Source organism: Symsagittifera roscoffensis, chromosome 1 (genome assembly GCF_963678635.1).
Source record: "Symsagittifera roscoffensis chromosome 1, txSymRosc1.1, whole genome shotgun sequence".
Taxonomy (NCBI): domain Eukaryota; kingdom Metazoa; phylum Xenacoelomorpha; order Acoela; family Convolutidae; genus Symsagittifera; species Symsagittifera roscoffensis.
This window is the reverse complement of record NC_087062.1, coordinates 82,271,670-82,293,511: the sequence shown is the minus strand read 5'-3', so window position 1 is coordinate 82,293,511 and position 21,842 is coordinate 82,271,670. Positions and strand designations below refer to the sequence as shown.

Genomic DNA, 21,842 nt, shown 5'->3' with positions numbered 1-21,842 from the left:
TCGATTTCTTATTGGTCGAATTGTGAAACAACCAATTATTACATTTCCAACAGAAGAAAACTAAACAGCAGAATAGTGACCGCCGCAGCATAGTGACCCACCGGCGAATTTAAGCCAAGAGCTTAAAATTGTCGGGTTAGTAGTGTTTGGCCAATTGAATGTTTTTGGTACTAACGCGATTGATTTGTTTTTATTTTGATACAAATGGGTAATCAAGGAAGAAAAGCGATAATTTTTTATTTTGATACAAATGGGTAATCAAGGAAGATATGTGCCTTGTTTTCTCCGGCCCATTTTCGGTTTTTCCCATCCTGGAAAATTATTTTGCCCAGAGCTCAAATTTGAAAAGACCTGTCATGGTATTCAATGGTGAAGTTTATAGGATTAATTATAGGACTAATTACCGCATGATATATCAAATGGTATTTTAGGTTTTTTACGAAAAATTTACGTGAAATTTACGTGATCTATTTACAACCCAAAAAAATCGATATGAGCCAATTTCGATGAAAAAAGCTGAAAATTTGTAGCAAAAAGAATTCAAATCAAGTTAAATAGGCTTTTAGGCACCAAAGTTGACCCTAAATTTTCCGGATAAATAATTTCAATTTGATTGGATGAAACATTGTTTTAAAAATTTTTAAACAGCTGAAAAGCAAAAAGTGAAACTGAGCGAAAAAAAAACATGTGGGTATTTTGGTTATTTTGATTAACTTAAGTCCGTTTTATTTCAATCTTAATTTGAATTGACCGACCGGAAATCTTAGGATGAATCGCAGTGCCCAGGGGCGGATTTAGAGGGGGGCGGGGGCGGGTGGAGGACGCGCTCTCTCTCTCTTTGGGATTCGACACCCTGAAGACCCAAAGGGTCCCCCCTTTGAACTATTTTGAGATATCTATTTTTGGCTGACAGACCCTAAAATTTTTCTAAGGCTCTTTTGGCGCCAATATACTAATTTTAAGGGGGAGCGCGCGCCAAAAAACGCGATTTTTTTAAATTTAAATTTTCAAAAAAGTTTTTTTTGGCGTGTTTTGGGACTTTTTAGTGCTTTGGGAGAGCTCGGAAAATCAATTTGCTCGACCAAAAAAAAGGTCGACAACATTCCGAAATTTTTTTGAAAATCCGATACCCCCCTGGAGAAAAACCTAGATCCGCCCCTGGTAGTGCCTCAACTGATTTAAGTCAATTTTAATGAAGTTTGGTAGCTTCTAAACTCTAACCCAATCTCATACCGATTGAAATTTGAGGTTGCAAAACGATCAATTATGAAGACCTAAACAATTTTCAAACTATTTTTCAATCATTTTGCTGAAAATTATTGAACTCAACAAAATTTTTATCATTGTTACCGAAATCTATAATCTCGCGACAAAATTGATTTACTGTTATTTTAGCACACCACTTATTTCAGAAGGACCCCTTTACTATTTTGCAATCTAAGAGCGGCAGCATTGATGAAAACTTAAATGCAGGCAAATTGACTACGAAGACCATTTTTGCGATCAATGCTTAAGTGCTATTTTTGAAACCAATGAACAAAAACAGAAGAGCAAAATGTGAAACGAAACTGATACCTCCGTTTTATTTAGGTTTCTTTGCAAGCTGAGTTATTTTTTGTTGCTAAAACTATTAGTTAAACGAACACAAAAGTAACCAGTTTTTTTTTCAAAACAAAAGTGAAATAGGTTTTGATTGTCAACTCAAGGCATCAATTGTGGAGAAAAAAATCCAAATCAAACTGGTTTTTGTATTTTAAGAATGCGTGGAGTTAAAAAAAGGCTAAAATAAGCCTTTACATAAGCCTTATTGTGGCAGTACTGTAGGTAACGGTTTGGATTTTTGTCGATCTATCTTGTGTTTGAATTATATTTTGTTTTATGATTTTTTTTTGTTTGATTTTATACATTGAACTTGAGTTTATATTTGACGCTTTGTATTTGACTCAATCTTTCAACCGAATCAATTTCGAGATAGACTTTTAATTTGGTTATAGGTCTTCTCAAACCACGCAGTTGCTGACCTAAGCTTTCCTTCTAACAGAACAAAATATTGATCTTAAATTGTTTGGAGAGAATAGACTTATTTTTTGGGGGGTGGTGGGTTGGGCACTAAGAACAGTTGCTGATTTAAGTCTGACAAATTTGGCCCCCTAACAACTAAAAATGGTCACTTTTTGCAACTATTGCACGTTACCACTTTCTAAAAACTTAAAACTTGAAGGTTTTCATAATGTGTTTAGAGAGAGCAGCGGGGCATCAGAGTTTTTTCTACTAAGAAAAAAGTTTTAAAAGGGTTCAGTTATTTTTTGTGCTTTGGAAATTTTCGTACGAAACTGTTGTGACTTATCTCTACAAGGCACTGTAGCCGGGCGAACTGCAACTATGCGGGCAACTGTAACCGTGCACTTTAACAAAGTTCATGAAACCAAAACAGAAAATCATTATACTCAATTCTGAACAGTTTGACTTTCTCACGTTTACATGTTGATAAACTAGAAATTTATCTTAATTTGATTAGGAATCTAAGATTTAGGAAAAGAATTGGAGTAAATAAAACTAAACTGGTCCGCGAACTAATTTTGATAGATTTACAGTGAACTTTTAGGATAGTACTTAGTCGGCAGTCAGTAATCATGAAAACTTAGCCCCCCCCCACATTCAACTTCACTGAGAGTTCAGAGAAGTTGAAGGTTGATTAACCACTGATAGACCCCGGAAGTTGTCCGAAAAATCGATACTGGACATCTTTTCGAAAATTACTGCAGTACAACAGATAAATTGACGTTTTACTTCAGCGATTCCGCGCGACGCTACGCTTCCTTCATTTTTTTAGTAAGTTTTTGGTTTTTTGGTTTGGTTTCTGTCCCCGTGACGAATTTTGTACTTACCTTTTCCTTTTTGCAGCGAAATACTTCTCGGGTTGGAAACAGTCGGCATCACAGACCAACTAGTTCATCTGGCATTTCAACACAGATTTGCCATTTCGACTCCCCCACAGAACGAAATCTTCATCAATCAAAGTTTTCAACAATCCCATTGACGAATAGAAATATCAAAACCATGAGTGAAACATCCACAGCCATTTGAGATGACAGAAAAGTTGGACCAACTCAAACGCTACCAAGCATCTCTTCGACGAGTAACCAGGTACTGCAATGAAGCAAACACGATCATTCAAAAGCGCGGAACTCATGATGAAACAGGAGCAGCAAGACTTGAGCAACTGGAAATCTCATATGCCAGAAACAGGGCCAACTTTCAAACTCCAACAGCAAGATACAAGAACTGATCACAGATGAGCAGTCATTAGACGATGAGATCCAAGCAGCAGATGATTTCGACGTTAAAAAATAAGTTTCTACGAGTGACAGATGTAAAAGTCAACTACCAAAATTAATTTTCCCTGTTTTTTCTGGAGGATACATGGAGTGGAAATTGTTCGTAGAGTTGTTCAAAGGAGCTGTGATTGAAAACACGAGACTGGCGAAGAGCCAAAAGCTACAGCAAATGAAATCTTCTCTGACTGGAGACGCGGACAAACTACTACATTCCATAACGATTACAAATGACAACTTTGACATTGCCATTGACATTCTGGAGAACCGATACGACAACAAAACTTGATTTTGAGATCACATTTCCACGAAATTTTCAAGCAACGTTCGTTGACAACAGAAAACTCCAAAGATTTACGAACTCTCATGAAAACAACAAAGGAACACCGACTCGCTTAATTATAACAACCAGTGGATCAACAGGATAATTTTAATGTTTAACTCCTGACGGAACGACTTCCCATTGAAACATGGAAAGCTTGGGAAATATCTAAAACAGAAAGAGATCCTCAGCGTTATGACCAGCTCAAGAAACTTCTCGAACAGAGATGCCAAGCTCTTGAAACATCATCTTTGCGATCGAATTCCATTGGTAATCAACAGCTCGAAAAGAAAAGAAGTAACATGACACTTTAGACAAATCTAGCTACATCAGACAAGGATGAATTCGAATGCTGTGGAAAGAACCATCAAACCTGTAGATGCGACATCTTCAAAAACCTGTCAATATAAGACAGATCTCAACTGATCGAAGTTAAACATCTGTGCTTCAACTGTTTTCGACCTGGAAATCGAAGTGAGGGTTGTTCTGGATCTCGATGCAAAGAATCTGAACAGATGCACAAAATTCATCTTCATTGTGAGCAGTAAAATGTTGTAAAAAAAACCAGACACTGCAACACAGCAGACTCAGCAAAAATGAAAACAGATAACAAAAATTTACCGGGGCAGCATTTCATGAAAAATCTCTGGACGAAGTTTTCTTCAAACTGCCATCATTCCACTCGAGATCAATGGAGAAGTATTTCACATTCGAGGAGTACTGGATTCAATCTGAACAATCTGATAACAGAAGCAGCGGTTCAACTTTTACAGATACGCAGACAGAAGCAGACAACAAGGAGTTGGAGGAAACGAAGTTTGCAACAACAAGGGACAATTTTATCTACTCATTTGGCCCTCAGATAATGAACCAATCTCAATAACAGCATCAATTTGTCTGAAGCTCATCAATAATTTGCCTTCGGTACGAATCAACAACGGCAATTGGAGAACAGTGATGGAATTACAATTGGCCTATCCCGGATTCAACATTCCACGGGAAATTGATATGATCATTGGAGCAGCATACTACGAGGATCTGATTATTGGAAACAACAGAATCAAGGAACAGACAGGTTCAATTTTCTATCGATTCTCAGTTTTGGACTGGCTTGTAATTGGACGGATTTACTTTACTACAACAGACATTTCTTGTTAGCGACGATAGCAACATAAATTTACATTGTTTTTGAGAAATCGATGAAGTTCCAGAACAAAAACTGTGGACACCAGAGGAGCTTAAATGTGAGGAACACTTCAAAGCAATAATTAAACGCTTACCAGATGGAAGATTTGTGGTAAAACTGCCATTCAAAGAAGAAGTTGGACTATTTGGAGACTCACTGAAGCAGGCTCGCAAACTACTACGTAGTTTACTCTTTCATTTGAAAGGGAACCCTAAGTTCTGAGAGTAGTACAACAACTTCATCAACGAGTTTATTAACCTTGGCCATATGGCGCAAGTTTCAGACAACGAGTTGGTGCGACCGCATTATAATTGTGTCTACATGCCACATCATTGCGTTTTCAAGGATTCAAGTACGGCAACATAGCTTCAAGCGGTTTTCGACGCATCAACAAAAACGACATCTGGAATATCACTCAACGAAAAACTGATCGTTGGACCTACAGTTTAGAAAGACCTCTTCAGCATTCTGATTCGCTTCCGAATGCATCAGGTAGCACTTTTAGCCGACTTTGCAAAAATGAACCGCAAGGTGGAGTTGGAAGAGGCAGACAGAGACTATCAACGAATCTCTTAAATGTGAGGAACACTTCAAAGCAACAACTAAACGCAGACCAGATGGAAGATTTGTGGTAAAACTGCCATTCAATGAAGAAGTTGGACTACTTGGAGACTCACTACAGCAGGCTCGCAAACGATTACGTAATTTACTCTTTCGTTTGGAAAGGAACCCTGAGCTCTGATAGTAGTACAACAACTTCATCAACGAGCTTATTAACCTTGGCCATATGACGGAAGTTTCAGACAACGAGTTGGTGCGACCGCATTATATTTATGTCTACATGCCACATTATTGCGTCTTCAAGGATTCAAGCACGGTAACATAGCTTCGAGTGGTTTTCGACGCATCAACAAAAACGACATCCGGAATATTACTCAACGACAAACTGATCGTTGGACCTACAGTTTAGAAAGACCTCTGCAGCATTTTGATTCGCTTCCGAATGCATCAGGTAGCACTTTTAGCGGACTTTGCAAAATGTACCGCCAGGAGGAATTGGCAGAAGCAGATAGAGACTATCAGCGCATCTTGCGGAAACATCAAATTTCGACAGAAGTTAAGCCTTACCGATTGACCAGAGTTACGTATGGAATTGCTTCTTCAGCTTTTCATTCGATAAGACTTCTTCAAGTGCTTGCTGAAGAAAGTGACGACGACTCCTTTAGGATAGCAACACTCAACGAGATGTACGTCGATGACATTTTTTCAGGATCTTCAGATAGTGAATCAGCAATTCAGCTACAGGATGGATTCATCAAAACTTGATAAAGCTGGATCTGAATTTCGCAAATGGACATCAAACGACACGAAGCTAGTAGAACAACTCCCAGTACACTATCGAGAAACAGCACTATCAAAAGTGACGATTATGTCATCAAAACAGTCGGCATCAAATGGAACCCAGTGACAGATCATTTTAGTTTTGCAATTAAAATAGTCGAACATATTCCGGTGACCAAACGACAAAAACTCTCAAAAGTCACGAGACTCTTTGACCCCCTTGAATGGCTTTCGCTTACGATGATTTGACTGAAATCATTCATACAACTCATGCAGATGGACAAGATCTCGTGGGATCAAACGAAATCAGTCAATTTTCAGGAACACTATGGACGCCTTCCATATCATCTTAAGGAACTGGAAAACAACAAGTTGTCTCGCCGAGTTCTTCTACGCTGACAACCAAAAACCTTCAACATCAAGTTTTCTGTGACGCATCAACTACAGCATGTGCAGTTGTCTTGTATACTTGACAAGAAACCAGCGAAGATGATACACACGTCAAAATGTTGACCGCAAAAACAAGGGTTGGCCTATTAAATGCATTTGCATTCTAAGTATGAACTTTGTGCAGCACTTTTCGTTTCAAAACTAGCGGAAGCAATTCTAGTCACCATCAGCGACAAGCGGTTTATCATGCAAACTGTCTTCGCCTGGACCGACTCTCAATCGCGTGGTTACGACAATTTCCTCGCAAATGGAAGGCTTTCGTTGCTAATCGATTAGCAAAACTTCAAGAAATTCTGCTAGCCGAGAGATGGAAATTTGTGCCGACGAAAGACAACCCCGCTGATTGTGCTCTTCGGGGTTTTTCATCATCAGCTCTATCATATCAAGAACTTTGTTGGAACCGACCAACATGGCTCTAACAGTCATCAGGCAACTGGCCGAGAGCAGAATCAATTCAGGCGGATTCGACTCATCAGGAAACCAGAACATTGGAGACAGCGGATCTCTTACAAAGATGACAGGGGAAAAAGAGAACAGAGTCTTAGATCTGATGACCTGGTTTTCACGGCTTTCGAAAGATGTCAGGATCTTAGGCTACATCAAGAGATTTGTCAAAACTGCAGAACGCATCCCAGGCTGGATTTTCAAGCTGCAGTTCTAAACGTAGCCGACGCAACAACTGCTACAGGAGATATTGATACTCCGGAGGGTACTGGCTCAAGATTAGCTTTGCGGACATAAGAAAGCGATGATGCGCGGGAAGGTTATGCTACAAAATCAGCTGTTACTAAAGGGGGAAAAGTTGGTACTGAGAGTAAACGAAAACACTCAATGAAATTTCATAAGGAAATCGGGTAAGGTATTGGTACAGGGGCAGGTATTTGCGCGATGGTTGGTATTGGTATTGGTAAAGATTTGAATAATGCTAACGCATTTTTATTCGATGCTAGTAAAGATACAGGGACAAAGCCAGATGATGAAACAAGTGTGGGTACTGATTTAGATACAAGCGCGAATTCTGTTAGCTCCTCTGATTCTCATTCTGGTAAAGGTACAGGTAGGGAAATTATAGGTAAAGGTACGAAGTGGGACTTCAGCTGCTTTGCGGATGTTGGACTGCAGGTTTGTCAGCAATCGCTGATCGCGCGAATGCAACAATTCCATCGAGCAGAATTTCAGGGAACAAAAACAACGACAACAAAACTGACGACTCACGACAATGGGAACTTAGTAAAGTTCAGTCAGGGGAACGACGGCAACTCAGAGGAACTGCAAACCTGAAAAACTTTCAGCCGTGAAAGTTACGGAAGCTCGCACGACTCTGTGAATATTGGTTGAGCAGAATCATCTAGCCGTTATTAAACTTACCAGGAAAGGGAAACGTATTCCAAGGAACAGCAACCTTCTGAGCCTTTCACCCTTTTTCGACGATGAGAGCAACTTAATTTGTCTAGAGTACGCCTCGCCATTTCAACATTTGATATCGACAAAAAGTTTCTGGTGCTCATTCCCAGGAAATCACCAATAAAAAAAATTGTTCATTAGGGAAGCGCATGAAGGATCGTTTCATAGCGGGCCTCAGATGACACTCAACACCCTTTGGCAAACGGTATGGATACCAGGAGGCCTCGCGTTGGCCAAACAAGCTCTTCTTAATTGCAAGCCTTGCATTCGACAGACTTCCTCAACCAGAACTAGGAGATTTGCCGCTCGGAAGAGCGGTGGAACGTTTTACATTCAGCAACACAGGGCTTGATTATTGTGGACCTTTCCACATCAAAGACAGCAGCCGCCAAGAAAATGAAGTATATATGGCTAACTTTATTTGCTTTGCAACTAAAGCTGTTCACATGCAAACCGTCTACTTTCTCACAAAGGACAATTCCTTAGACTCTGTGAATTAATTTTGCGCCAGAAGAGGATTACCGAAAGCTTTTTATAGTGACAATTTGATTACTTTATTGGCTCCAGAGGTGAAATTGAATTCCAAAAATTGATGATGAACAAAAAAAAGTTCAAAGAAATCTTCGGCACCTTTACCAACGACAACAGTGTTTGATGGTACACTGTTCTACCAAGAGCGTGAAACTTCGCAGGATTATGGGAAGCGGCAGTGAAATCGTTGAGACGACATTTATTTCCAACAGTTGGGAAAACGCGACTACAACTTCATCAGTTCCTGACAGTTCTGACACCAATTGAGGCCACCCTCAATCTAAGACCACTTGTTTTGCCATCTAATGGCGTCAACGATGCACTCGTTTTAACTCTGGGACATTTTCTCATCGGACGACTATTGACAGCAATACCGAATTCTACGCGCGACAAGAGGACATCGCTCAGTCGACAAATCAAAGCCATTGACAACATAGTTTGACAATTTTGGAAACGTTGGAAAGAAGAATACTTGACTTCTCTGCCTCAAAAAGCTAAATGGAAGAAATCGCCATCACGACAATTCCCCATTGGAGACATTGTTATTGTCATAGAGGACAACATCCCGCCTTTGACTTGGCCAACAAGTCGTATCACTTAAGTCTTTGCTGGCAATCACCACATCATCCGTGTTGCAGAAATCCGAACAGAACTCTACAATCGACCAGTCAACAGATTTGTACTGTTGGATTCCGACAGAAATTGACCAACTTTAGAATAATTCTTTTCATTCAGGACACAACTCTAGAATTTCTTGTAGTCGTTTTTTTTGAACCCGTTCAAGGAAGCCGTGAAATTTTGTGACTTATCTCTACAAGGAACTGTAACCGGTCAAACTGTAACTAAGCGGGCAACTGTAACCGTGCAACTATTGACTTTAACAAAGTTTGTGAAACTAAAACAGAAAATCATTATACTCAATTCTGAATAGTGTGACTATCTCACGTTTACATGTTGATTAACTAGAAATTTTTTTAAATTTGGTTACGAATCTAAGATTCAGGAATAGAATAGGAATATATCAACAAAAACTATTATTAACTGAATAGCTTGAAGTCCGTGAAAGAGCATGACCTGCAGGGGCGGTCACCCTTTGTACTGATTTGAGATATTCATTTTTGATGACGAGCCCTGAAAAATTTCTAACGGCGCCTCTGGAGCCAATATATTTTAATTTTGAGGGGGCAGCGCGCGCCGGAAAAACGCGATTTTTCGGTTTTTTTTTTAAACTTTTTGCCTGCGGTGCACACAAAATTTGGCTAAAACAGCGTCTTTTAAGTGCTTTGGGAGGGTCGGCAAATAATTTGATTGATCTAAAAAAAGGTCACTTTAACGAAAATTTTTGGAAAATCCGCCTCCCCGCTCTCGAGAAAATCCTAGATCCACCCCTGATGACATGCGTTTGGATAAAATCTTATAATTATAAAAAAAAACATGATACAAACTACCATTAGACAGTTTTTATCATGCTAATTAACTATTATTCTGATGTATTTTTTTTTTGCGTGACTCAAACGACCAAAGTTTAAACAAAAATTACCAAAAACTAAAAGAACCACACTGCACAAGCAGATCTGGCTTCGGCGACCAAATCTGTCGGCCATGTATCCATTGATTTGGGAGCTACACAAGAGTCCAAAAGCCCAAGCGAATCTGGCCCAATGTCTGTGAACTTCATTCTCGCAAATTAAGCGATACTTGACCACCAAAGTCGGCTCATCATTTGTCAAGTCGAACACAATCGTACCTTAAATTACGAATGAATTAAATATCTGTAAGAGATTATGTTTTAAAAAAACATCGCAGACGCCCCCTCCCCATTCTAGGGAATTTGACCCCTTGTCCATGCAAAAAGTATCCCTTTGGTATTATTTTAAAACTTTCATTTTTGCTCATAGATTCTCAAACTTTTCTAACATCGCCTTTGGCGAAAATATATACTAATTTTGATGAAGGGGCGGGGGGGGGGGGCTGCTCAAAAATCCGACTCCTGGGTTAAACCTTCCAAAAAGTGCCTAAAAACGGATTTTTTGCCTGTTTTAGATTCAAAATACTGCCTGCGGTTCCAAATATTTGGTCAAACTAGGATCTTTGTCTAGAAAGCTCGGAAAAATAATTTGGTCAACGCTTTTTTGTTTAAGTCGACTTAATTGATTTTTTGAGCTCTCCAAATCACTATAAAGACCCTTTTTTGACCAAATCCCTCAGGCGCCCCCTCCCCTCAAATTCGCCCCTGGGTCGACCTAAAAATGTTCGTTTTTGAAAATTTTTTGGTGCTCAATGAGTTTTGAATAGTAAAAAAATAATAGTAAGAAGTATTCATTTTTTTCAATAAAATTTTTGTGTTTGAGATTTTGTCGCTTTTGTCAAAAGCCTGTCGTAATTAAGCCAAAAAAAAACAAATTAGTTTCATTTTGTAATGGGTTGATTAAGGATTGAGCTAACAAAACAGTCTCGAAGTAAACCGACCTGGACAAGAACAGACGTCATTGAACCCTGAGTTCTCACCAGCATCGACCCTGGATCCGTTCACTTCACAGAAGAAGGGTCTCTCTTCCAGGGTGAAAACAGTGCTGAGATTCAACACGAGACACAGAGTGAAAACCGATACACTCAACATCATAAACACCTAAAAACGAAAAAAAAACTAAAATAATTATAATTATAATTCTCACGAGTTTTTTCAGCTGTTGAATCGTTTTTTTGCTTTTTGCTTTTTGCCGATGCAAAAATTTCATTTTTTTGTTGCTTTGAATGCTTATCATTGAGTACTCTACTACCTGACGTTTCGTAGTATTCATAATTTAATTAAGTGGATTATTTCACATCAAGTTCCACAGGTTGGCGCAAACTGCGAAAGCCATAGACGTATACATTCAAGCTTCATCTCAGACCCCTTTTGTTCCGACTTTCCAAGAATTAAATGGATTTTTCAGGTCGGATTGATTGCACAGAAAGTTTGCCCTTAGAGTTATGTTTTGGACAAAGAGTCTGAAAGTCAACCCGAGCACAAACTTACATGAGAATTTTTGAGGAAATTTATAAAGTGAAGTTTAAAAGTGAGGTTGATGCCTTGAACTCAAAAGTAAATATATATTTCACTGGGATTAACTTTTCTGAAGTTCTGAATAATGTGCCCAAATGACACCTCATTAGTTGAGAACCATATTTTGTTGAACTTGACTTTGCGCGTGAGAGAAAATTTGCAAAAACATGTTTTTTTCTTTCAAAAACTACTCTAGAAACTACTCCAGAAATCTTGAAGAGCAGTTGTTTTATTCAAAACTCCGCCCTGATATCAACTGCTTGTTTCATCGTAAGGATAGAAATTTTGGGACGACAATACAGTACGACAATATAAGAAAAAATGATGGCATCTGCTCCTATGCTGCTATGCTACAACTGTCGCTCCAAGTTTGTTTTTAGCTATCTATTTGAGAGAAATTGGAAATTTATGAAATTACGATTTGATTGTATGAACAAAGAGTAACTTACAATTCGTAATACAGAGCATACACAACTGCTCGTATTAGTGCGGAAACTTGATTGCTTTTACGGTCATATATGAAACTGACATCATTTTTGGCATAAACATGAACAAGCACTACCAGTGGATCCTATCTCAGCTTTTTTGCAAACTTTCCCAGCTCAAAGAGTAAAAAGTATCAATTAGCCTCTGTCAAGGCAATTTGTGAAGATTGATTAGCTAGTTTAAGAGTTACGCTACGCGTTAAGGATAGTTATCCAAAATTGGCGCCTTTAGAAAACCTGTAATGTCAGTCAGCCAAAAATGGATATCTCAAAATAGTACTAAGGGGGGATCGAATCCCTGAGGGGGGAGGGGGGGGGGGGGGGGTGTTGGTGGTCTTAACTTGGTCTATTAGTGTTAACTTGATCAAAATTAGTCCTGTTTTATGCAACAAAAGTGGCTTTTTTGTAGCTGAAGGACGATTGTCATAACCATCAATTCTGAGACTATTCTTTCAAATACTGAAAAAATCATACAATTATCTTAAACTTGAATTCACCTTTCGTCGCAAAAAATGTAAACGAGACTGCTCATATCAGGGTGGAGCCCTGAATGTTTGGAGTGCCTTTTAAGGTCTGTAGAGCAGTAATAGCATGAAAATTAAACGTAATCAAATAAAATTAAAATATTTAAAAAAAAACAATTTGAGATTTTTGGTGAAAACATCCCCCCATACGTCATAACAAGTACTGTAGATTTTGCTCCTTGTAACAAATCAATAATGGCAAATAGGCTTCGTTCAAATAACTTGGAACGATTTCTAAGAAGGATCGAATATCCGCTTACGCGTTAATATCTCGAAATATATCGCGCGTTAATTGTCCCAAATTGGCTAAAATGGCAATATTTAAACCGCCATAACTTTACAAAAAATAATCACAGATGAAAAATTTTTTCAATTTTAAGCTCAGCACAACAATACCTTCCGATTGATAAAAAAATTTCCGTCAAAATGGCTAGTTAAATAGTCGAAATTTGTCTGAAGAAAAAACCCACCTCGAGCACCAATTTTCCGTTACTTTCGTTACGAAAGTCGGAATAACAATAATGCAACTACTCTCACACGCTGAAAAAGCTAAAAGTCCATTAACCTCATATACTGAAATGGCAACTTCACAACTAATGATCATCATAACTAGAAATTATATGAAACACTGATTTAGCTAATTATCTCATATGTTGCATTAGCCACTTAAGTCAAATACTGAAAGTGCAATTTGTTGCAAATGCTGAAAAAAAATATTCATATCACATGGTGAAACGGCAGTTTATCTCAAACAAGAATAAAAACTTTGTTCAAAAAAGCATTGGAAACTTAAATTATTTTTTTAAACCTATTTGAAGCTAAAAACGACCGAAAACGGAACGTGTTTATCCCAAATGATGAACAAAAATTTTCAAAACTCGGAGAATATTTTTCTGTATTGGAGCATATGTTTCTATTCGGAGCACATTTTCGGGATGTTTGTGCTCGGGTGGTTTTTGTACCGACTTTTGTAATGAAAGTAACGGATTATTTGTGCTCGGGGTGCGTTTTTTTTCATACAGACAAACTTCAATTTTTTTAGCTAGTCATTTTTGACCAATTTCTTTATTATCATTCAAAAGTATTCTTGTCCTGAGCTTAAATTTGGAAAGATATTTTGCCTTTAATTGTTTTTCGTAAAGTTATGGTGGTTTAAAGATGGCCATTTTGGCCAATTTGGGACAATTATTGCACTATATATTTAGCGCTCTTAATGCGTAAGGTGAGATTTATTCCGTCCTAGAAATCGTTCCAAATTGGTTAAAAGAAGCTTATTCGCCATATTTGATTTGTTAAAAGGAGCGAAATTTATTCTTTTGTGCTTTATATGGCGTGTTGGGGGATGATTGTCAAAAAAAAACCTCAAGTTCTAGAAAAATTTTTTCATTTTATTCTATTACAATTAATTTTTTTCCGTTAATACTGCTCCATTGACCTTAAATAGCAATCGAATCTTTCGGGGATTTGCCCTGATACGAGCAGTCTTGTTTTTTCTTCAGACAAATTTCGGCTTTTAAACTAGTCATTTCTGACTGAATTTTTTTTCATATCATCCAAAAGGTGTTGTTGGCCTGAGCCTGAAACTTGAAAACATATTTCACCTTTGACCATTTTTTTTGTAAATTTCTAGCGGTTTAATGAGCGCCAGTTTGACCAATTTGCGACAATTACCGCGCGGTATATTTCGCGCTATTATCGCGTAAGCGGAGCTTTAATTCTTTTTTAGAAATTATTCCAAATTGGTTGAAGGCAGCTTATTTGCCATAATTGATTTGTTACTAGGAGCTAATTTTAACACCTTGTACTTTCGTTGTCCGAAAATTTAACACCGTACATGTTAACACCTAGTCATTTCACTACTAATCAATTTAAACCACAACATTTCAACTCTTATTTTCTAGTTTAACACCGTACATGTTAACACCTTTTCATTTCACTACTATAGTTAAGGCTGTATGAATTCATTATCTTAACTCTTATCACCCCAAAGTCAATCCTGCAATTAACGCTCGCACCATAGAAGAAAACTTGATTTATCTGAGTTATACATGCTGAAATGAGGCTTCCTAAATCACTTAAGACTCTTTCCGACAAGTTCCTAATTTATTTTCATCCAGATTTTTCGCTAAACCTTTATGATCACTAAAAAGACCTGCTCGTGCTAATTCATAACAAATTGACGTGAATTTTTTGACAAATAGAAATTTTGACAGTCGCTTTATAAGGGACTCACAAATGCAAGTGATAAACAAAAGCAAACACAAAAGACGAACTATGATTGAGTCTTCTTTCGAATTCACAGTTGCATATAAAATTGAGTCAATTCTGATAGCGTCAGGCCTCGAATTGTTTTCAAGCGAAACAATAAGTATACCGGAAACTGGGTTGCTCAAAATTTTAACCAAATAAATGTCAAGTAACTGCCATAACAGAAATAATGAACTGATCGAGAGGCGTGCAGAGCATAACCATGAAGTTTTAGCGGGAAAAACAAAAGTCAAAAATGTCATAAAGCTTTTAAAAGATCTCAGTGAAAGATTTAACCCGATTATCGGAGTTGCCAGTGCAATTTTGGCAGTTAGAAAATATTTGGCCACTCAGTTTGCCCTCTCAACTAAAGACAAACTGATCCGAACGGCAGAGCACACACGTAAGCAGCTAGATTTTATTATACCACCCATCCCCATTTTGCAAAATTTCGAGAACCCAGAAATGTTTGTAAGTAATTATCCGGTATGAGCGTGGATCGAATGATCACGAGAGAGTCATTTTGTGCGGCAACCCCGAAATGCTGAGAGTCATCTTTCTGGCTAGCCGATAGCACTTTTGAAATCACTCCAGAATTGTTCTATCATCTCGATTCAGTTAATGGTAGTGTATTTGGCATTAATTGCTCGAAATCTAACAAAAATGTTGGAGGTCGGCAGTTGGGTGCTAAATCAATTAACGTCTGCAAAAATCGATTTTCGGTTATTTCGTATTTGTTAGGAAGGAAGCGTAAATGCAAGGTGGCGCAATACCTTGCATTTACGCCTCTTTCCTATCAAAACCGAAAAAGCTAAATTCGTTTTTTTGCAGGCGTTAATTGATATAGCTCCAAACTGCCGGCTTAAAAGTTTTTTTGTTAGATTTTGAGCAATCTGCTTTTCAGTCCTTCCAAAGAAAAACATTCACCGAAGCTCATTTATTGGGTTGTTTGTTCCATCTCTCCCGGCTTACATAAGAAAAGTTAAGGAGTTTTTTAAAAAGTGAACTACGAAACGAATCACGACTTAGCGCTGGCTTTAAAAATGCTGCCTTCTCTTGCATAAGGAAAAAAAGAAAACATCGGCGATTCCTGTGATAAGATTGTTCAGAAAATTCAGAATGTATGCGACAGAAAATGTATAGAACCCGCAAAAATTGAGAAAATTGACAAGTTGTGTCTCTATTTCGGCTCTACTTATATGAAGATATTGGTGCCAAACCGTGAAATTTTTTTCCCAGCCTCCCTATGGAACCAGCGAGAGGCGATCGTGAGTGGGATTGCTCGAACAACAAATGCTGTCGAAGGAAGTCATTTCGGGATCCAATCGTATTTCAGCAGATCCCAAAATGTGGATAGTAGTGGGCAGCCTCCAAACATTAGTCTGTAGAAAAACTATTGTTTATTGATGCATCGAGTGAACTTTATTTCACACAAAAAAAAAACAAAAAGTACCGAGTATTAAATATTATATGAAAGAGTACAAAACATAATGTCCGTTTACGAAGACAAAATTGATTTGTACTTTTTCAGAGTGTTATCTAGTGTGTGTTAAATCATTTTAAGTTTTGTCTCATTTTTATTTTTTTTTGTGTTATTAAATTTCAAATTTTAATCCTACTTAAATTTTTCCCAGTGTTTTTTGAAAAGACGTTTCCTTGCAGACTCCCAGAAAAGTAATTAAACTCAAGAACTTGACTCGTGCCGTAGCACTTTAGACCCATGACAATCGCCCTTATTTTCGAGATGCTAGATTGGAACTAGGGACCTGAAACTCTTCAGCACTGCTCTGATGTGCCAACAGTTCAAAAAAGCTGACAAAGCGACCAGGTTATAAGTTTAAGTTCGAGACAGATTCTGAAAAATAATAGTTTTTGGGCTTTTGGCATTAGTGAAACCTTTTTTAAATTTCTATACCGGCTGAAAAAGTCTGGAAACTCAGGCCATATTAGGCAAATGCCGTCTAAATATTTGCGGGCCATCGAATTTTATTGAACTATTGCTTGTTTCTGCTTCATTTTGGAATGATTCATTGAAATCAATGGCAATGCCATTTTGTTTCTGTATGGAACGATTCATTGAAATTATTGGCAAGGTCATTTTTTTTCAAAAATTACGCGAACTAAGTAGCGCGAAATTGTCTGACTTTAAATGTGTCCAATTCACCAAAGTCCCTTATGAAGTAAGTTTTTCTCATTTTGGATTAAAACGGTGTTATAAAAACGGTTATAGAAGCGGTTTTTAAACTGTAGCGATGTTAAAGTGGTAAGGCAACGAAAAATAGGGCGTGAAATTGTATGGTCTTAAATTGCTTAGAGTTTAAAAGAGTGCAACCGTATTTTCAAAGCCGGGTGGGGGGATGATTTTTTCGTAGGTCACTCAAGTTTTTTTTTTACTTTATTTTATTACAGTGAGTTTTTCTTTTTTTAACTGCTCCATAGACCCTTAATAGGCAGTAGAAACAATCAGGGCTTCACCCTGATGCAAGCTGCTTTGTTATATTTTCTATTATCGAAATCTATGGTACGAGTTAAACACTAAAACAATGTTTATGGATCTGTTTTGTGATTCCAGAAACAATAGTTAGGTCTTTGGCCTAGATTTCACACTCAAATTTAGTTTTTGCCTAACTGTCACATTCGAACGGGCAGTAATTGTCTCTTAATTATCTGCACCTGAATCGCTGGCAATTTTGCAGAACACAAGAACACTTTTTTGTGCACTGCAATTTGCATACATCCATTGGTGCGGTCCATCATGCGGTCCGTGAAATATTCATAGTATGAAAACTGCTCGACTAGCATTTTCTCAGCATTTTTTTAAGGAAAAAATTCAAAAATTTTTTTCAAAAAAATTAGGGGTCATGGCACCGTTTAACTATAAACAATTTTTATGCGGTTAAGTTTTATTTTAATGACATTTTTTTTTAATGTAGAAAGTTTTTAATTAAAAAAAACGCTAGTCATACAATTCCCATAGTATGGATACTGTATGACTAGCCTTTTTTCAATACTTTTTTTTCGGAAAAAAACATCAAAATTTTTTTTCAGTACATTCCGAGATGACCGTTTAACTATAAAGACTATTTTTATGCGGTCAAACTTTATTTTAACGACATTTTGTTTTCAATGTAGAAAATTTTTTAATTCGGAAAAAAATCTAGTCATACAATTCCCATAGTATGGAAACTGTATGATTAGCATTTTTTCAATGCTTTTTTTTGGAAAATAAACTCAAAATTTTTTTTTCAATTTATTTTGAGATCAACGCTTAACTATAAACTATTTTTATGAGATTAATTTCAATTTCTCGAGTTTTTGTTTTCATTCGAGAAAAATTTTCAAATCCGAAAAAAAGGCTAGTCAAACAATTCCCACAATATGGGAACCCTATGACTAGCATTTTTTCATTCACAAATTGTATGGAACTGTATGACTAGCATTTTTTCATTCACAAATTGTATGGAACTGTATGACTAGCATTTTTTCATTCACAAATTGTATGGAACTGTATGACTAGCATTTTTACTGTATGGCGGTCAACCCGGGACATGAGGAATATGCAACAGCTCGCTACATTCAATGGCTGCATTTTCTGCGATAGAACTAACGGTTTGAAAAATGTATCCTTCTTCGCATTTCTGTCTAGACTCCGGGTTATTTTGGTAAGTTGATTTCAATTAGTAGTTATGATTTGTTTAAAAGATTGTATACGGAATCCAGAGATATATATGCAGCAAATAGTGCGCCTTATGAAAGTACTATTTGACCTTGTAATGATTCATATATAAATGGCGCTCACTTTTTTGTTCATGGGGTATCACGTCTAGCAATAGACCCAAACTTTTGAGCATCAGATACGAATTGGTTAAAATTTGACCTTTAACTTAATTTAGGGTCTGCGGAAAAAAATCTCAATTCAGCAGCAAAACAAGATCAAGAGATATAATCATTGAAGACGATTCAAGTGATACAACAACCTAACCACCTCCTAATCCATCTCCAAAATAACGAAAAGTACATTGATATGGAGTGAAACGCCGTTCGAATATGTTCATCTCAAAGTTTTCAATCGGAGGCGTTTACTCCTAATTACACCAAGCGATTTTCAAGAGTCACAAGACATAATAATCTCATGATGGAAGTGGCAATAAAAATAGACCCCCACTCTCATACTAAATCTGCAAAAAAATGAGTTTTCACATCTTGAAAGTTAAAATATTCTTTCGCATTAAAGGTATATGGTCAGAACATTTTGTGACTACACTCTTTGCAGAGCAACCGGCTACTCTTGTTGTTACTTACTTTTTGATAGACCCCGAAACCTCCGACCGTGTCCAATTGTTTCTCAAAAGACACGTGACTTCCATCATCCTGCGGTTTCTTCTTCATTATTTCACAGCAATGATAAACTATTAGAAATAAGAAAGCCTCGGATTGTATTGCAGTATCTGTAAAGCCAGATCAGCAAAGAATTGATGAATCCTGCAAGATCTGTACTTATCAGCCAGAAAATGAGTTCTTCTACTTAACTAAAGCAAGCTCATTGTCTAGCTCATAAAGCATAAGCTCAAAGGCGCAGAGTAAGTAATTAATCAGGGTCATAAGCTAACAGAGCCAATGCATATGCACAGCAAACCTTACCTTGATGTCTATATTTCTTCATGTTCGAATCTTCTCAGAGACGATTATTTATTTAGGCTATATATATATATAGTCTTAATTGATATGAAATCGTCAGATTTAATGCCATAATAAATTGCGAGATCAGAATTTATTGTGTCTATAATATAACAGAAAACCCATGATGGCCATTAGCTGCATGGTGACACTTCTTGGCTATACCATGATGGCCATAAGTGCATGATAGCCATAACATAGGTTTGCAGGGCGAAAACTGAGGTTAAAGACAACTATAACTTAGCAACAAAGGAGCATACACGAGTTATATGATGACCATTAATTGGCAACAATATGCCATGACTTAGGTTCATGATCATCATAAACTAGCAGCAAAATTCCATGATAGAGTTTGGTTCATGATGGCCAAAAACTAGAATCAAAAATTATGACATAGAAACGTGATGGCAATATCTAACCAAGAAAAGGCCATGGCTTTGGGACATGCTGACCATAAGTTTAAACAAAAGTTCATCAGATGGATACATGATGGTCATAAACTAGGAATAAAATGCCACGAGTTAGGTACATGATGGTCATAACTTAGCAACAAAAAGCCATGACTTAGGTACAAGATGGCCATAATTCAATTATTGGCCTTTTCTGTCACAGCGATGACTGAATTGTCTGGGTGTTTAACCAACGTACTGCCGTGAAAGTCATCGTTTGAGAGTTTCATAGCTCGAAATTTAATATTTCATTATTGGTTGCCTTTTTGAGCTGGTTTTTGCGTTACAAAGTGTGATTCAGGCTTTGGTTTAAAAAAAACGTTTTTATATACAATTCCTGTCGAAGTTGATGATAAACAAGACACCATGCAATACACTGTAAGAAAAAGAAAATATGAATTATTTTTTGATAAGAAAAATTTATTTTCCTGTGAACATTAGCTCTTGAAAAATCATGTATATAGCCAAGAGCCATGTTAATATGAAGTTATTTGTTATTGTGCCATTTATGACCGTTTTTTTTCCTAGAAAACCAGCTCTAAAAAACTTCTATAGAGATCTTGTTGGTCTATAAGTTATCACGACAACTCTTAAAGCTGAAACGTGTTCTGAAAAATAACTGTCAAGTAAAACTATTAATTTAATTGCTATTTCACAAAATTTATATCCATAATAACCACTTGGTTAATTATACACGCTGCTACAAAATGAAATTATCATAAGAAAGAAAGAATCAACAATTACACCGGCATGTAAATATAGAATAACGCCTTGTATGAATACGAATGAGATAATACTGTTTAATAGATATAAAAACAAGAACATAAGATTTTAAAAAAATTTAGCTAGATATAAACCTCAAAAAGAACTGATGGATCTATCAATAGAATTTTTTTAGTGTTTTTGTTTTCTATGAAACAAATTTTAGGTTCAATTTTCTTTTTTTATTTAGATTTAAAGGTTCTCAGCCTTACGTGTAAATTGTTCCATTTATTACAACTTTTGTTTGCTAGAGAATTCTTCCCCCACTTGTTTTCAGAAACCTACTTTGGGTGATTTGCTTCGTGCGTTCGTATAGTTTCACAGGTACTCTGTTATAGATAAACTGCTTACCAATTTTATTTGTCGAAATGTTTTTTTTTGTCACATTGAACACTCTAGTCAAGCTACTTTGAGCAATGAATAGTTCGGCTAGTGAAACTTGAGATCTGCAAAGTAGATCACGTGCATAATCAGTTCATATTTACTGCGGAGATAGCACACTTCGACCCCCAGTTAATTTGTCTGTTTTCAGAAAGCTACTTTGTTTCATTTGTTTTGTGCGTTTGTTTGGTTTCACAGGTACTCTGTCATAGATAAACTGCCAACCAACGTTATTTGTCGGATGTTTTTGCCACATTGAACCTTCTTGTCAAGCTATCTTGGGCAATGAATAGTTCGGCTGGTAAAACTTTAGACTTTAAAAATTGATCACGCGCAGGATCATATTTTCGGCGGAGATAGCACAATTTGATTCCGCAGTTAATTAGTCTGTTGTGTCTGTTAATTTAATACTTGAGTGAATTTTATATAAAAAAAGCTGAACTAAAAGATAAATGTGATGAAACTAGCTATCTGAAAAGCATAAACCTTGTTCTAATGGTACCATATGTCGCACACAGAATATTGGCTTAATTAGAACAGCCGTTTTAATTAAACATTTGTTCAATTCAACTGATAAAGTGGGATTTTTGTCCACTGACACACCAAGACAATTCTATTTCAGCATGTTCTTTTGCGGAAACTATTTATTCTCTATAAATATTTTTTTCTAAAATATTATTTTCCCCAAAAACAGTAATTTTT

At 36.9% G+C, this 21,842-nt stretch overlaps 1 protein-coding gene across 2 annotated transcripts in view; it reads right to left on the bottom strand.

Moving 5' to 3' along the window:
- LOC134857106 (beta-alanine transporter-like) overlaps nt 1-19,470 on the bottom strand; it is a 47,251-nt gene extending 27,781 nt beyond the window's left edge. The window contains exons 1-3 of one of the 2 annotated variants that reach the window (XM_063873471.1): nt 19,174-19,470; nt 11,039-11,198; nt 10,110-10,316 (exon numbers count right to left, since the gene is read on the bottom strand). In XM_063873471.1, coding sequence (XP_063729541.1) covers nt 10,110-10,316; nt 11,039-11,198; nt 19,174-19,260 — 454 coding nt within the window. In that variant the 5' untranslated portion in view covers nt 19,261-19,470. The remainder of the gene's footprint in view (nt 1-10,109; nt 10,317-11,038; nt 11,199-19,173) is intronic. The other variant, XM_063873472.1, reaches the window with a different exon arrangement.
- Between the last annotated feature and the right edge of the window lie 2,372 nt (nt 19,471-21,842).